At 31.9% G+C, this 18,276-nt stretch overlaps 2 protein-coding genes across 2 annotated transcripts in view; one reads left to right on the top strand and one right to left on the bottom strand.

Moving 5' to 3' along the window:
- The window catches only part of LOC108754060 (furin-like protease 1, isoforms 1/1-X/2), a 241,322-nt gene that overhangs the window by 45,140 nt on the left and 177,906 nt on the right, over window positions 1-18,276 (bottom strand). The window lies entirely within an intron of this gene.
- Window positions 4,758-14,337, top strand: LOC108754061 (dynein intermediate chain 3, ciliary-like). The gene is made up of 11 exons (XM_018496096.1): window positions 4,758-5,048; window positions 5,867-6,028; window positions 6,236-6,336; window positions 7,305-7,456; window positions 8,336-8,513; window positions 8,961-9,389; window positions 10,227-10,509; window positions 10,803-11,084; window positions 12,206-12,669; window positions 13,288-13,614; window positions 13,991-14,337. Exons 1-11 carry the CDS (start codon window positions 4,866-4,868, stop codon window positions 14,268-14,270), a joined length of 2,841 nt encoding a protein of 946 aa, XP_018351598.1. The 5' UTR covers window positions 4,758-4,865; the 3' UTR covers window positions 14,271-14,337.

Raw genomic sequence — 18,276 nt, 5'->3', positions numbered from 1 at the left:
TATATATACGAACAAAAAAGGAAAATTGAAAATTTAACTGGAAGCTGGAAGTTTTAAAAATAAAATAAAAAAGTGTAACTGAAAAAGTAGAGCGCTTCGTAATGACGCGCTAATGATTCTACCATCGCAAACGATGAATATTATACGAGAGACTTTCCACCTCCGGTCGAAATTCTGTTCGAACGATTCTGTAGAACTGAAGTGGTAGCAACGAGGCTCAGAGAGGCCGAAACTTAAGATGGTAAATTGCCGAAATTACCGTGAGGATCAAAGGGGCCATTAAAGTTTCCGCCCGATTAATCGATCGCGCGGCACATCTCGAAGGACGAAAGCGCAGGTGTGCAGGATAGAGGTATTATATCGAAATTACGGTTGTGCAATTCGCGAAGACTTCGAGATAAATCTCGCTGAATTGGAAATAAGACTAGCGTGTTCTCGAGGATCATGGCAAAAAAAAAAGTTTCCTGAAACAGAGGGATGTAGTTTAAAAATTCAAGCGGGTACGTTCGTTGCTTAATCCACGACAAGCGTTCCGTAAAAGTTTGCAGCGCATCTGAAACGCGGGCGGATTAAGCCAATATAAATTAAATTATGGAAATCGTTCTGGCGTGCTGGCTGCGGGGTTGAATTTTCACTTCGCGATATACAAGACTTTGAGTGGATGAAAACGAATATTTTTTTAATCTCCACTTTTTGTTGCGGAGTACGTCGAACGATTAAATCTTCATTAATCATACATTTATCTAAAAAATATATCTACTTGCATCTTGCCGAAATGTTATGCATGGAACAATGCATGGCTCGATTCGAATGCCAATTTCGTTAATTGATACACTCTAGAAATATAAAGAATTTACAATTGAAACGCAATAAAATAACATTCCATTGCTAAATGAAACGAAGCTGCACACCATAAACACAAATCAAAAGAGCGATGTAAAATTTCGACGAAAGCTTTTCTTGAAGCTTTCCTAGAAACGCTTCAAGAGAAAATGCGCCAGTCAGGAGATCAATTAATCAGTGCCGAGATCACAAGAGCGTATGGAAGGTTTTCCACGTGGAGGACAAGCGAAATCTCGAATATGCATTTCGCACGAAATTGGCGAATTGCAAGGTTCAGCTCTCTGCCCGACACAAGGGAGGAAAGTTTGGAGTGAAGAGTTAAGGATGGAAAGTTGAGTGGAGCCGAAGCAAATGGATGGCGTACCGCCCTCATGGAAGAATCATGAGACTATTCCCCGCCACTCGTGTCTTACGGAAAACTTGCGTTCTCGTACGGAAAAGCCGCGCGACCTGATTGAAAGGATTCGCGTATAGAGTAGCTCGGCTCGTGAATTCCAGCAGAGGCGTACACTCAACCGGAAAACGTTTCGATGACGACAATACTTTTGTTATAAACGTATATAGAAATTCAATAAGCAGCTGTAGCTATAAGAACTTATTTGTAGTTGAGATAACATACGGTGTAAAAACGAAAAGAGACTTTCGACTTTTTATGCACTGGGCAATACGTTATTTTCATCTTTTGCTTATCAGCATAAAACTTTTGCTTCTGGTTGAAGAGAAAATGGCTTCTGATAATAAACCACGGCTCGTTATGCATGTGCAGACTCTCAGAAATAAAAAGTGTTGACAACAAAGAGTTCTACAAATAGCCTAGATTTCGCAATCGGTTGGCCGGTCTCGTTTAGGTTCTTTATTTGCTCGGTAAATCCTGCTGGAAAACTACAGGTGTAGCGCGGATTAGCAAATCGATAGACACTCGAGAAACGTACCGTAACTATCGAGTCTTTCGTGTTGCAACTCGCCACTCCATTTCGGGATAATTCCCGTTAAAACTATACTCGATTTGCGAAATCGTTGTAAAATGTAACAATAATAAAACAAACTGTAGAAATTTTGAGAATTGTAAATGTAGACGTATACACATTTTTGTACAATTTATATAAGTGTAAATATACACTTTTTTTTATACATCTGTATTGATAAAATAATTTACCTTAAAATTGTTTTGGATGTGCTTTTAATAAATACTAATTTGACAAAACATGATTTGTCTCTTTCTTGAAATATTTGATATACTGCATATGTGATCTCGCTGCAACTCTATTATTTCACAAAGGTACAAGTGGTACGCGCGAAAGATATACACAATTTTTTAACAATCGTACGTATGTGTTAGTTCTGTAGATTGTAGCAACGTTAGCGACGTCATGCATGAATCCGAAAACAATGCGAATCTTCACCTCCATTGATGATTGTTGATCGAACGTGGTCGGTGTGGAAACTAACAAACGGATACCGCGGCCATTAGCTGATGAGGGCATCGTAGTTCATTGAGCCCTACGAACTGAGATCGGAAATTACGATGTATAAAGGAGAAAAAGCTAGTTGGAGAGGAACATAGGGAAAATAACAGATCCTTTCAAATGCTAAACGACCTATCGCGATAGTGTAACTATGTTGTGCATATTTATAGTCACGAAGAAACTCAGCTAAACACCTCTTTTAAAATGTAATACAAGTTGAATGGATATACCTCGAGACTTCATTAGATATTCATTATGTTTGATTTATTGTAATCTTGAAGGACTTGAATAATGAACCTGAAATTCCATGTGAATTACTTCACACAGTTGATGTTAAAATTAAATAATTCAGAAAATTCATTTCCTGCACTTTTTTTGAACTACCAAGGAAAAATGTTTTTCTGTTGGTTAATCTCATACACATCTTAATATCTTAATTTTAATTCTTTTTCTCTCTTATTTTAAAGCGAATTTCATTTTGAGGAGTGAAATCGCATTCTTGAAGATTGAAAATTGAGCTATTCTTTTTCAAAACTCACAATTTTCACTGTTTAGAGTGAGATACCAAAGATTATACCAAAGAATGTAGAGACTGATTTATTTTCTATTAGATTAATAAACAATTTTGCATAAAAAAAATTAACACTAATAAAAATCTCATATTGTATTTAAAGAAAATTTAGAAAGTTTATCTTAAGAACAGCAACTCTTGTGCGGAAGTTACTAAATATGATAATTTATACAATTAATATTATCCAATTGATAGCAACTTGAATACTAAACGCAGCACCGTATGTGATAAAAAATATATATAAATCACTATAATATTTTATTTTCGTTGATTAATAAAAATATCAGTATACATGTTTCATACAGCAGATGTTCAATGTTTTTTATTTCAATTAAAAAAATTTTTCAGTAAACCGATTAACGCTTAAACCTGTACGCTCATATTTTCACGTATGTAGGCAGTGTATATCATTTTGTAGAAATTCTACTAATAAACTATTAAAAGTACTAGTAAACTATTAGCTGTGTCTATATACGATCAATATTATTGATGCATATCGTGTAAATAATACTCATATCGTGCAGATATAATATTGACACGATCAATAATTGTAATTGCGCAATATGAAGTTACTGTAATTTCATCAATCGCTTAGGGATTATTTTACAGAATTTTGGCTTTATTTTTATATAATAATTTTATATAATAGTTCTTAATAAATTAAAAATAAATAGTTCGGATCGCGTTGAGCCAAAGAAATAACAATAAATTGAGACGCCAATTTAAAACGCTAAGATAAAAGATAAAATCTTTTTATTTAAATAATTTTGCATAAAAAAAATTAGCACTAATAAAAATCTCATTATATTGTATTTAAAGAAAATTTAGGAAAATTTAGAAAGTTTATCTTAAGAACAACAACTCTTATGCGGAAGTTATTAAATTTTTTGCTCACACGAGCAATCTTTCACGTAGTAGACGTGACAAGCATGATGCTGGACGCACATTAGAGAGTAAGGAACGATCGTATCGTTAAGATGAAGTAGTTACATCAGCGATTCTCGATGAACCAAGTAGTAATGTAAAAAGAGCAAAAATCTTGATAACAATCTTCGTCGACTAGTGTTTTTCGTCCGTTCAATTAGTTTGATCAAAAAAACGAGAGATTCATATTAATTAAGTCAAATACATTTGATAGCGAATCAATGAAGATGTGCAATCTAAAAATCTTTGATTTTCTATTTTGTTTCTAAATCCGTATATTTTTTTTATTTAAAATACAATTTTAAATACAATTTTAAACTTCTTCTGATTTCGAAAAAAAGAATATACTTATAATGGAGAATACATTCAAAAATATATTTGTAAAAAATGTATTGTTTCTTGGGACGAGAAATATCATAGCTTGGAAAATTAATTTTCCAAGCTATTTCTCGTATAACAAAACGCAAAATTTAATTGAATCTGTAAAATTATAATTAACAAACAATATTTTGGTGATACCGAAGTTTGAATTTTGTCAAAACTAAATGAGTCATTATTTCCGAGAAATTTTCTTTGTTTTGTTTATTATAATTTCCTTAAAAAATTATACTGTTACACAAAAAGAACAATTTTGCTGAAATATCTAAAAATTTAGTTAGATACAGATATAAAGATAATTTCGTATTTTGAGGGATCAAAATAATTATTTAATATAGAATGTTTAAACTGATGGCCAAAATGTTAAACTTTTTGTTATTACTGAAGTTCAACAAAATTATTTTCAGAACTGTATCTAACTAAATGTTTTGAGCAACAAAATCCCCTTTCCTTTCTCAAGCAAAATAAAAAAATGTTATATCGAGAAGAAAAAAACGATAAATATCGTATTGCGATGAGAAGAAAAACCGATCATGCGCAATTTCGCACGGCAGAACACATGTGGGAAACTCGGAATACACGTGTGACATTTTCGAATGATTCGCCAATCCCTTATATTTTAGATATTGACTTGGAAAGCTTCGTGCGAGTGAAAATCATCAATTTATACAGAATACAGTACAATGGAGACCAAACAGGTTTTTCTAAAAACACGCGCCGATTTTGGCAAACAATGTATTTTCGACATATGTGGCCCGCACTTGGACGAAGAGATCAAGCCAGATCCTAACGCTATGGCCAATTATATTATAAAATCTCACTGCAACGTCGGCACGCAGCACACCAAACAGTTTGCCTTACACGAGGTTAATTATTAATACTTTAATAAATTTAACACTAATTATTTGATAATACCATTAAAACTTATTAAATTTGTAAGAAAAATTTGGCTTTTAGCTCTTAGGTTGTTAATTTAATTTGTAAGATTATATACTCAAGATTTCTATTATAATAATGACTTTAACGTTACAATGTCGGATCAGATGTAAAGGAGAACGAACTACGACCCAACTCTTGCGGCAACCTTTCTAACTCTAGTTCAAAAACTCTACTAATATATTCAAAAATCAGCTTCGCTTTACTTTAACGAAACTAGACGTAACTTGCGGTAAAATTGGCGTCAGACTGACGCGTCTGACGGCGCAGCATCCGCGCATCTCGTAGAGTTCGCTACCTGATGCTACAAATGTGTAACTTTCTATGAAACTGCAACATGAAAAGACGGTACATCATACGAATTTTACACGACCAGCACGTTTTGGTTTTATAATGAGGCAACTCAAAGCAGACATTCGACATTATTTTGAGAACAACAACAATTTCATAACTCACAATTTTAATATAAATTCTACGTTTGTGTGCAGAATATCTCGAAAGCTTATTGTTCATATGTTTATTTTTGGAAGAAATTAAATAATGAAATTGCTACTAGGAATATAAGATATAAAAAACCATTCCAAATAATCAAATATTTTCACGTTTATTTTATTATTTATTTTATTTTATTGCGTTAAGAAATGAGAGGAACAACTGGAAATAGAGTTGTCAGAACACACGCAATCCAGCGCTCAAGTCCGTGGAATTTCACATTACCGTCCTAGCAATCATTCCTATGAAATTCCAGGCCCAAACTGTCAGCAGCCAGACGAAGAGTAGTGGAATGTTTCACTTCGAGGGTGGTTGGCCAAAGGAAATCAATCCGAAAGACGAGGAAGTTACAGCAAGGTTTCGCAGACGAGTCGAGAAGGAGGAAGATTGGGCGCCGAAATTGTCGAATTTGTTTCAAGTATATTAAATGAATTATCAAAAATGTTTGTGTATATTATTAAGATAAAATTTATTTAATTAAAATTCTAAAGGGATATTAAGCTTAAAAATTAATTAATAATTAATAATTAATTTCTAGATTTTAATTGCATGATTCTATTGTAGATATTGATACTACATCTTATTACAGAAAATATAAAAATTACATTGTTTTTTTTTCTTTTAGCAAATGGAGCCCAATGTCCTTCAGAATGGCGCAATTAATATATATGAACACTATTTCGACGATATGATTCCTACAGAATTAGTGAAACCTCGTGATCTCAGGTGAAAATTTAATTTTGTCATAATTAATTTATACTGTATGTACAAAGCTTATAAATAAATTGTAATTCATCCATACCTCAAACACACACATTGATATTGTTAATGTGAAGCAAAATAATATAGTAAAATGTATAAAATATTTATTGAAAGTATTGACAAATGTGGCCGTAATCGTAAACAATTCAATGAGTTAAAGAGATCTGAATAGATGAGTTTCCATTGTCATACGTATCACACGACACGTCGATATCACGCACAGAACTTCGTGCGATTTCAGATGGACAATTTTAAAATGTATATATTCGTGGAGGACAAGAACGACTACGTTGGTTCGACCATCAAAAGATTTAAAATTTAAACCCGGGCCGAGCCCGAAGGTATCCGAACATATGTCAGGATTCCGGAGTCGTAGTGGACGCGAATGAATTATGCATCCTACCGCTAAATTTGCTTTTCTCTGTTTTAAACTAACGATTTTTGCATGCGAAAACTGTAGACAGCTTTATACTATTTAATAATTTAACTACTTTGAAAAAAATATCGCGGAAATAATAATTTATTTTTTCTTCTTTTAAAAGTGCACTTTTTAATAAGATAAATGTAAATGTAAGATAAAATAATACGCATCAAATTTAATATTAAAATTAATAGATGGAAATTGGGGCATGTACGATAAAAATGGAGATGGAAATAATACAGAGAATTTCCACGATGTAAACTAGGTTATCGCGGTAATACATTTATCAAATACAATATATTCATACCAAAAGGATTTATATATATTACAAAGTTCATTATCCACTTGCAGAATGAGAAATTCATATTATTTTTCAAAATAATAAAATCCCACATTTTTATGTCAGACACATTTTATATAGATATATTATTTTAATGATATTATTATCATATTAAAAGATATTCTTTTATACTGTAACAAAGTCAGTAGCAGTTTGGAATTTCTATTTCAGGACAGTGAACGTCTACGAGGATCCTCAAATACCGGTGAGATGGGTGAACAATATTTCTTGGTCGCCAGACTCTGGCAGTAAAATGGTGGTCTCGTACTGTTTCTTTGGAATCGAGTCAGATTATAGCAACATTGCGTACATCTGGCAAATTGGTAAGTGGAAAAAGCGCGTAAAAGCCTTGACTGCATTTAGACGGCGCACTTGATTACGGTTGTACAACGTCCGCAATAAGTTCCCGCCCTTAACCTGCATCAGTGTTTTTTATTAACGATCATTTTTTTACTGTATGCAAATTTCTTCGATAAATAACAATCTCATTTCACGCGGTTTTTTTTTGTACATTAAGAGCTTCTGTTCGACAACCATCCAACAGAACATAGCCTTAAATTTTTATCGCGCTAAATAATGTAAATTTTACAACAACAAAATATATAAAAAATACCTGTCAATATAATTCCATTATGATAAAAATAAATTAAATGTATTATTAAATTTATTACAATAGAAATTGCTGATATATCATAACTTTTTTATACGAGAAACAGACGTTTCCTTCTCACCTTGACGCAAAGTTAGATTAAAAAGTTATACGTGAAATGCAATTTTAGCGATCGAATATGCCAATTCCTCTTTATACCACACTTTCGACATTTGATAAAATGCTGATCAATCAAGCAACAATACATTGTTGCTGATTCATTGAACGAGAAACACGCAATGTTTTTACGCCAGCAATTACAATCATCTTACTATAACGAGTGAAACACTAGCTAAACAACACGCACGAGTAAATCGGGCATAAAAACCCAACGATATTGCATTTCTCGCATATCGGAAATGGAATGTAGCTACACTTTATTCAACGTGTATGTATTTTTTAACGATACAGCTCTAATGGCTTAAAATCGGATTTCACAATAACGTAACTTTTTAATCTTTGAAAAATAACGCTATGTTTTTCCATTTGTTTGTACAATCGTCAACCGAAATGTCGCGAAACTGGATCTGAATATTCGAAAAACATATGGTAGACAATCCAAATAAGCCATGGATGGGACTGGAGGCTTCAGCTGACACGGTGGTCAGCGAGTTTAATCTCCGAGATCCTTCTATACTTGCTAGCGGCTTGGCGTCAGGCCAAGTTTGCAGCTGGGACATCAGGACTGGCACCACTCCGGTTCAAATGTCTCATCGTCAATTCAGTCATAGGTAATCTAGACGTGAACATGCCTGGGTGCGACGTCGGAACTTTGGATTTCATAATTCAGTACCAAAGTGCCCCCCGGTCTTGGTCGGTCTAAAGGGTATTTCGCGCTCGCGCGACAAAATGATGAATGATTAAAATGTTGTTTTTGTCGCGTGTCCGCTCTCAATTAAGTTCCGTTACATTTTTTAAGTGACATTTGTCACGTCGTACGTGATTGTTCTTTTAATATCACGCTTGCAACTCCAATCATCTTTTTTTTTTTATTTCGTTTTATCTGTGAAAAATGCAGCGATATTATATATGAGAAAGATATTTGCTTTTTCCTTGAAATAATTATAAAAGAATATAATTAAATTAATAAAGAGGTATAATCAAATTTCCTTTGTGAAATATTAATATATCATACTTTTTAAATAACGTGTATAAAAGTCCTGTATTTTTGCGTGAAGAGATTCCGTGACAGCAGTAAAGTGGATCGCCACGAAAAGTAATACGGAGTTTATGTCGGGTGGTTTGGACGGCCGTGCTATGTGGTGGGACACCAGGAAGTTGCGTGAACCAACCGAAATTCTCGTGTTCGATCTTGAGACGCCAAATGAGCAGAAGATGGATCGGGCAATTGGAGTGTCATCAGGCGACTACGAACCCATCGTAGGCACGAAATTCATGTTTGGTTTGGAAAACGGCATCGTGATCAGTGGATCGAAAAAATCGAGAACACCGGCCGAGAAAATGGCCTTGAGATTCGACGCTCATTACGGCCCGGTTTTTTCTGTCGATCGCAGTGACTTCAATCCAAAAATTTTTCTAACTGTAGGCGACCGCACAGTTCGCGTTTGGGCGGAAGACAATAAGGACAGTTGTCTTATATCGACGAGGTATTTTTTTTTCTTTCATTTAAAATGAAACATTCAAAGAAATATTTGTAAAAATACCAACAAAAAATAATAACAAAAAATAATTAGAAAAATGTGATAACTTTAGTATTTAATATTTAATGACTCCAAAAATGCTTACAATAAAAAAATATATATGTTTCCGTTTAATAATTCAATGTTATGTATATATATTTTCAAAGATTAAAAATTATTAATTATTCAACCAAAGCCATAAATCGCAAACTTTGAAAATATATTATTTATCATTACATGATTCATTTTATTAGCGAAATGTAAATCGCTCGTTGTGATAAATAATTATTGATACAAATGTTTAAGACGTTACATCTAAGGTAATTGATATTTAATATTAAAACATTCATATGAAATAACTTAATATTTAAACAATTATTTGCCTATTTATGATTATTTTAGTAAACTAAAGAGAAAAATGTACTAAATTTTAATAAATAATTTGAATTGTACTAATACATTTATTTGCGGAAAATAAATATTTGTTAAATAAATTATAATAATAGGTAAATCAAATTAATAGTGTACCATATTCTTGTACCAAATAAATATATGTTTACATTTAATAAATATTCAACTGACACTATTCGAATAAATATTTATTAAAATCTAATACATTTTTTCTCAGTGTACTGAAATAATCATAAATAGACGAATAATTTTTTATATCTTAAAATGTAGAATCAATTTTTGTGGCAATAGAAATGATATCATCTATTACAATTGTTTGTCAACTAGAATAGAACATAATTGAACATAATGTGATAAAATCTAAGATTTTCATATAATTATCTGAATCTTTAGATTTATAGTAGAAGGCCCATTATGTGGCTGCTGGAACAAAACAAGACCTTCTATATTTTGCGTAGCGACGCGTATCGGCGTGCTGACTGTATGGGATCTTCTATTAGGACTAAAAGATGCAATCTTGTCTGTAAAACTATGCGAGCAACAATTAACTGCGATCGCGTCACACGAGATGGGGTCTTTACTGGCCGTCGGAAATTCTGCTGGCAATGTTTATCTCGTCGAGTTGACGGAAGCGCTATGTTCGTTTGATAAAAATGACAGGAACGATTTTACGTCGGTGAGTATTGGCAATTTGTCTTTTTATAAAATTGCACAGAATTTATTAGCAGCATGCAACAGACAGTAGTTAAAAAATCTCTGAAATAATATTATGAGATATAACGATATCTGATAACATTCTTTATTCGACAAAAATGTAACCAAATTAATCTTTCATTTATATAATTATTTAAAATTCATTATATTATGAATTTAATTTCATCATACTATAAATTAAATTTAATAAAAACACAATTAGTTAAAGAGAGAAATAAAATGAACGTGATATTCATTGCATTTATCTGACCCCAGTATCTGGAGAGGTGTAATCGTTTCGTAAAAGCAATAGAAACGCGTATGAAAGAAATCAAATTAGCGAGACCTGCCATAGAGGAACCATCAGAGATTGTGTTGATAGATTTGAAAGAAAAAAAGAAGGATAAACGATTAACAGACGATCGTAATAAACGAAAAGTTGAAAAAGAAAAGTTAAAAGAACCACGAGACAAAAGAATTATATCCAAAAAAAAGCTTAAAGATGAGTTTCCTGAACTTCAAGAAGTAGAGGACAAATTTTTTGAGATTGTAAAAAAGGTAATATATTAATAAAATAAATATTCGATAATACTTAGAATATCATATATCTAATAATAAATATCATTTTTTGATCAAAATATATTTCAAATTAAAATTTCGAGTCAATCAGAAATATAGAGTTTAATTACTTTTGAATAAGAGTAAAAAATTAAAAGAGTTGTTCAATTAAATTTTCATAAAGATATTGTACTTTATGTTATAAATTTAAATTTAGCATAAAAAGTTGTGTGTCGTTTGAATATATTTAATTTCACACTATATTCTTCTTCCAACGTTTTATTTTCAGGGTTTAATAAAATTTCTAATATATCACACTCGCGGTCAGCTAACCGCAATATATTAGAGAACTTTTGTAATATTTCATCTATCTTTCATTCGACTGCGACCTTTTACTCTTCGGTGTGATTTATCGCCCATGCACTGTCGCGCGAAATGTCGCTAAATAATAATTATGCTTGACAAAATTTAATATAGCTGTTAGATGTAAATTTATAACATTTTCAAATTATATATAACTATTAATAATTTTATATCAAACCAGAAAAATGACTGACTTAATATTTATTAAATCAATCACTATTATTTTTGGAAAATTTTATTATCTGATAACGCGCGCGCTTTTTAGGCTTTCACGGATATTATTTTCAAAGATACCAGAAGGTTATTGCGGGTTATCGCTGTGTTTTCATCCATTGCTATTATCTTCTATTTCTCATTGTTACAATTCTTCATCTCAAATTTGAATATCATTATTAAAAAGATTGTATTCAAGCGATTATTTATAATTTGTTACTGTTTGAAACTTTAATTAGGAGACACGATAGCGTCTCGGCGTTAAGATAAGTACAGCGACATCATATATCTACGTTAGCCCCAATTTTTAAGTTTTAACTATTTTAGATCTAAATTTAATAAAGGTACTTTTATGTGTAACAAAAAATTACTTGCAATTACAATATTCAAGGCACAACAAATTTTAAACATATATATATATATATATATATCCTACAGCCGCATCTAATATCGTTGAAATAATTGAACACACACAGATAAACAAATAAACAATTGGATTCATTTTACTGTTGATTTAATCTGTACCATATTTCTGCGTCTCATAGGAAAAACAAAAATATGAAGATATTGAGGATTTAGATGTTTTACCTTCGAAAGTGAGTCGTACCATGAAAAGAGTCATCAGTCGGAAAATCGAAAAGCATTTGCCGATAGATGAAGCAACAGAACTCCAAACGAAAATATCACCCGAGAAAATATTATTCAAAGAGCGAGAAAAATATCCAAAGAAAACCGAGACCATCGAAATTTCTAAGGCGGAAATAGCGCAAGACGTTGAACAGGAGGAAGCAATGGCGGAAGAGCCCTTGCCTTTGTTGGCGGAAGAGCCCTTGCCTTCGTTGGTGGAAACGATTGTAGAATCTGCTATGCAGGAAATTAGCAAGAGAAAACGCAGAAAGAAGATGCGGAAAAAACGACCGAAACCCGTCATTTTCAGGTTTGCGAAGCCATGTAAAGTTGTTTGCAAACCTGACATTTGCTGCCGCAGGACTGCATTTAGAAAAACTAGGTATGACGTGCAATTTAACAAAATGAATATAGATTTTCCTTATTTTTTAATTGAATTTTAATAACAGAAGAATTTTTTAATATATAATAGAAGAATATTTTCTATAAAAGTATTATTAATAAAGAAAATTTTTGACGACAGGTTTCAACATGTTGATTGGCTTTATACTTATGTAATATATGTTAAAATACCTCCATTCTCTTTTTTTAACTTGTTTGTATATTATAATGCTTCATAATTAATCTAAAATTAATTAATAACATATTATCAATTATGTCAATATATTAATTCTATATTTATAACAAACATTCTATATATTATATAAACTTTTTATTAATTTTATATTTATTTTATAACGTGCTACAAAGTACTTTCTTTATTTTATTACGTTATATCCCGTATTATATTCTAATAAAGAAAGTTAACATATCAAATAGAAAAACTTGAGATTCTCGACTTTGTTAAGATTGATAGAATCTTAGTAACTTTTAAAATTTCCTGACGTCACTAGAATTTGAATGATTTTCGCTTTAACTTATTCTGATCCAACTATCATCATTCTTTCTCCCTCGACTCTAAAATCCACAAGAAAAGGATATATTGAATTGTCGACCTTAGGTTTACAGATCGAACAATCAAAGATCATGAGAAATGGGGCGAGGTCGACGAGAGAATGAGATCGAAAGATGACATCAGAGCAAAATCGTCAATCAAGGACAAAATGAGACGGAAGAGAAGAGAATGCTGGACGGAGTTACAGCGCGTTCATAAGCGTAGAGAGCTGACTAGAAAGTACAGTACAGAAAAAAAAATTGGTTTCCTTCAAAAGATGATAGTACCGCTTGAGGAATTCGCCGACATGACGGAAGATGTGAAGAAAGCTAAAAAGGAGATCCAAGAAGCCAACATGGCAAGGAAACTCACCAAGAAAGCTTTGAAAAGCAGGTTAGTTCCGGTCTTAGGTTTTCCGAAATTGGACTTCAACTGATTTATCTTTAGAATTTTATTTTCAGAAGATTTCATCTTTGTCGAACTGTATTCCAAAAGCTTTTTAATTTTCTTTATCTTTCGCTTTATTTAAATGCAATTTTTAAATTTAAATTCATTGATTATTCCGAATATTATATTTATTACTATTAATATTGGACAATGAATCGTAAAAAACAGAGACAATATTTACACTTAGAAGCAAACATATCTCTGTAAGAATAGAATATCTCCATCGAGCTTCTATCATTTCAACAATCTGCAGACCCAAAAATTGAATTTTTCGCCATCCAATATTTGGCTATCGATAATTCAGCGATGATATTCCATACAGTGCTGCAGCAGCGGAAAAATCTCGAGATACCCCAAGAGGATCGGGAAGGGGTAAGGAAGATTTTGCCAAGGAGGTCACGAGTACGGCGAAGAGGATCCTCACTGCACGAAAGGCAAGGAAGGTGTGTCGTATGGTCGTTACGACAGATCCTTGCGTTCCCTGGAAACCACCCTCGCTTATGGAAGATGTGCAGATACTTTTCGAAGATCTTCCGCCGGAATCGGTTGAAAAAAAAGACGAAACCCGGCGTGGCTTGCATGGAAGAGATCGAAGCCACTAGCGTTAAAGTTTATTCACGGATTTTCGATTTCCAATCCATCGAGTAATGTTACATTATCTGAAACGTTCCTAATCTTCTTTATGTCAGTGCTGCAATACTATTTCCAAAGATTTTTCATTCTTTAATTTAGAGAAGGAATAATATCTCGTACATAACAAATATTCCTTTTTGAATTATTTTTTAATAATTTGTATCGTGTTTTATACAATTAATTATAGACTAATTAAAAAATTTAAATATCTTATACTTGATGTAAGAATATAATAAATAACAAAGAATATAACAATATTAAATATTCATAGTTAATATTAAATAGTCAAGTCAGCATGCAATGATAATGAGGATTTAATGTTACGCATTGTTAGATATTAAAGAAAAAATAGTAATTCAATCCCTTGAATTAATTATCATTTTGTTATTTTTAATTTTCACGTACCTCAAAATGCAAATCAATTCATTTCTGTGGTTAGTTTCAAAGTAGGCAACATTTATATTGATATATGCATTTAGTAAATAATAAACTAAATTTGATTGTTACATTTAATACACATTTTCCTTAAATTGTTAAATTCCATTATTTCAGTTTAATTAATGATATATTAGGTAGGAGCAGTGGCGATCTGAAAAAACTCAAATTGGATATAATATTCTAAATTTAAAAATGTTATATAAATTAATATACTATTATAAAAATATATTTACTCTTCAGCAAATATATTTCTACGTATATTGTATTAGAGTTCATTATAGAGTAACTTCGATATTTACGTAAGAATTTATGTCATAGAAGTAAAAAAAATTAGAAAGAGTTGGGATAATATGCACGCAACCATTTTGTTATATACTTTTAAGTTATATTAGTATTATACTATGATTTCAGTTTTCTTCTATCAATATTAATGAAATTACTGTCAGTTGAATCGATTTGTCAATGTACTGAATAACGCAACTATATATCATAATCACGTCTATTAAATAAAATGATTATTGTAAGATTGCAAAAGGTCGTTTGGTGCATAAGTCTAAAGGGATAATAAAGAATGATGTATAGCAAAATACAAGTGCCTAGCTATATTCTTTGCTCAGCTTGATGTCTTGTATATCCTACCTGTTTAGAAGGAGGGAGGGGGGGGGATATATGACATTTTTAGCAGGCGGGATTTATGCTCAAGAACAAAGTGTGCAGATTAAATTCAGTGCTAAATGTAATAAATGCATTACACGTGTACCTCACGTCATAACACTTGTAATATATGTAAAAAGATTATAATTATTATCTATTACTTCATATACATATTTATCATCCTTTATTGCTTAATAAAACTTTGTAAACACATTTTATAAGTTATTGTGTCATTTTACGTCTTATTTATAAGAATTATTTGTAAATTTTTCATAAGCTGTATATCTCACCCCTCCCCCTCGCCATGAGTAGCCGTATATCCCATCCTTATGGGATATGCAGAACAAAATACAAGGATTTTAAAAAGTTCAGTTTTTAATATGAAGAATAACTTCGGATTTCTAATATTTTCTTCATAGTAGTAGATAGTACAAAGTTTTTACTGATATAATTATTATTAACCCTCAGTTATCTCACTAATGCAAATTTGCACCTGCAATTATTGAAAAAAAGTTGACTTTTCAATTTATTACTTTCTTAATTGACAATTTCTTGTCAATATTGTTCTTGCTTAATTTTATTATTATCAATGGGTTTCCAGGAAAATTTTATTAAACTATATAATTGAACTATTTTTGCTTTTTTTCATTTCAAAGTTACACGTGATGAAAAATGGAAAAGCCAAATTCGCATTAGTGTAATAATATAACCGTGACTGAAGTGTGGTAACTCAAGATTAAATAATACATAACAAATAAATTAAGTTTTTGTTAGGCGTATATACCGGAATTACTTTATTTGTTTCAATTCATGTTGACACTTGTAGATATTCTTTACTTTTTCAAACAAATCATTTGTATATATATACTCGTATATATATCTTCGATCTATCGATTTTCTTGTGATTTATATGAAAAACCGGATCGTGCAAACTAACTTAATCCAATCGCTCGAGGCTACACGGCGATTCGCATTATCGTGAGTCGAAAGGGTACGACGGGAAATCCTCTCTGGTCTTCAGGGATTCGGGATGATAAATTCGCGCAGGAAGAGCTAACATTCAAGGCTCGATTCCGGTCGTAGACTGGACAGTGGAGCAAGAGACGACATTTCCGGTAGGACACCAACGTCCAGCTCAACTTCCGGCATTTCATCCCCTCGTACATGCATCAATCAGAGCGCATGTACAACAATGCATGTGAAAGCATACCTTTCACATGGCAAAAAGTTAAATGCTATCGTCTGGTGAATCGCACCTCCTTCACCGACAATGTTTCCAGACTAAAGTTCGGCGTGCTTTAACGAAAGTTGAAATGGAAGTTTTCTCTTGCGAGCAATTTCAGTTCCCTCGAGAAGAAACGAGCGATTTGAAAAGGAGGATATATAAGCAAGCTATATACTCTTCGTTAATCTATGAATTCCTTGTCGCATTCAAAGAGGGCATTTCCTCGGTGAAAGTTTAAATACGTAACACCGTCTTTCGAAGCTCTTTTATTGCTCGACATCAAATGCTATGACAATTTCTTATTATTTCACTGTTCGCAAGAGTAAAATCGTACTATTTCAATCGCTCATTTCACTAAAATGACGATAGTAAACCATCGCATATGGCCGACTCGTTATTTGCAGATTGCTACTCAAGAAATATAGCTGACGCTCAGAAAAAATAGATAGAAAGAAATTTTATCAGTTAACTCTGACAGAATACCCAAGTGAGCAGGTTCCCTGGCGTCTGCAGAAAAATAATTGTTTCTACTTGGCAAGGTTTCACGTATTTTTCCGCCACTTAGCGCACAGCTAGCCATAGCTCGAAATCATTTCGAAATATTTCTTAATATATAATTATCTAACATTGTAAGATATTACTGAATTAAACTATCGTTCTGATGTCCTAATTCACACACATAATTTAATTATTATATTTTATATTAATTGAAAGACAAAATCTCTCTTAAGTATAAATTGCAGAATCAATTAACATTAAACTTCACAGGTTTCAATATAATATTCTATTAAGCAATAATCTAATTTCCTCCAATTTGTATTTAATGAATATTTCAAAGTATAACCGTATAGTATAATATATACATATACATATAATACAATTCTCAATTTATGAAATGTGTATATTATTGAATAATCAAGCTTGTATAATTCAAAATAGAAATGAATCCTCGAAATACGAATATCTACTGCTTCGTACAATCATAACTTAAGCAAAAGTTAAAGTTGACAGATCAGAATCTTTGGAGACGTTTTTAAAAGGCGAATCAAAATGCATCCAAACAGAAATATTTCAGAGTTGGCGCAACAAACGTTGCATATTGCGACAAATTATTCACATTGTAATTTCCAAAGGAAATCCCTGCGGTGCACAAGCAGCGCTCGATGTGTCGCCAATCGGATGTTACCGTTCACCAACGGAAGGAAATTTAGAAAAAAATGTCAAATAGAAATTTCGAATAACATCTGAATGTGTGAACTTTGAACCGCAAAATTTCTATTTGTTTCCCAAATCCTAAATCGCTTTTAAAAAGAGGAATTCACGAACCGCTTCGTTCATGATGATCTTATCCAATCATGACAATATAATATAAATATATTTACGATTACTAATTTTTACATATTTTACGCGGAAGTCGATTTGCATAGCTAAAGAGTTTAAAATAGAAAAAAAATAAAAGAACGACTATAATGATTTTACTTGGTGATTCTGCGCGAAAAGTAATGAAAATAATTTATTAATTGTACAAAAGTAAGCACGGAAATACTAATTTAGAAACTACGTTTCTTGGAAAGATAAATTATTGTAGTCTACATTATTATCCTCAACTTCAAGTTGAATGGCTATTAATAATAGGTCGGTAAACACAATCATTAATA

This window comes from Trachymyrmex septentrionalis, unplaced genomic scaffold (assembly GCF_001594115.1).
Source record: "Trachymyrmex septentrionalis isolate Tsep2-gDNA-1 unplaced genomic scaffold, Tsep1.0 scaffold75, whole genome shotgun sequence".
Lineage (NCBI taxonomy): Eukaryota > Metazoa > Arthropoda > Insecta > Hymenoptera > Formicidae > Trachymyrmex > Trachymyrmex septentrionalis.
This window is presented reverse-complemented; position numbering and strand designations above follow the sequence as displayed.

Excerpts from the sequence above, each read along its gene's own strand:
- LOC108754061 (XM_018496096.1), top strand. The coding sequence starts at position 4,866 with ATGGAGACCAAACAGGTTTTTCTAAAAACACGCGCCGATTTTGGCAAA. Across the intron at positions 6,337-7,304 it reads GTGAAACCTCGTGATCTCAG|GACAGTGAACGTCTACGAGG; the intron begins GTGAAAATTTAA and ends TTTCTATTTCAG. Across the intron at positions 10,510-10,802 it reads ACAGGAACGATTTTACGTCG|TATCTGGAGAGGTGTAATCG; the intron begins GTGAGTATTGGC and ends ATCTGACCCCAG.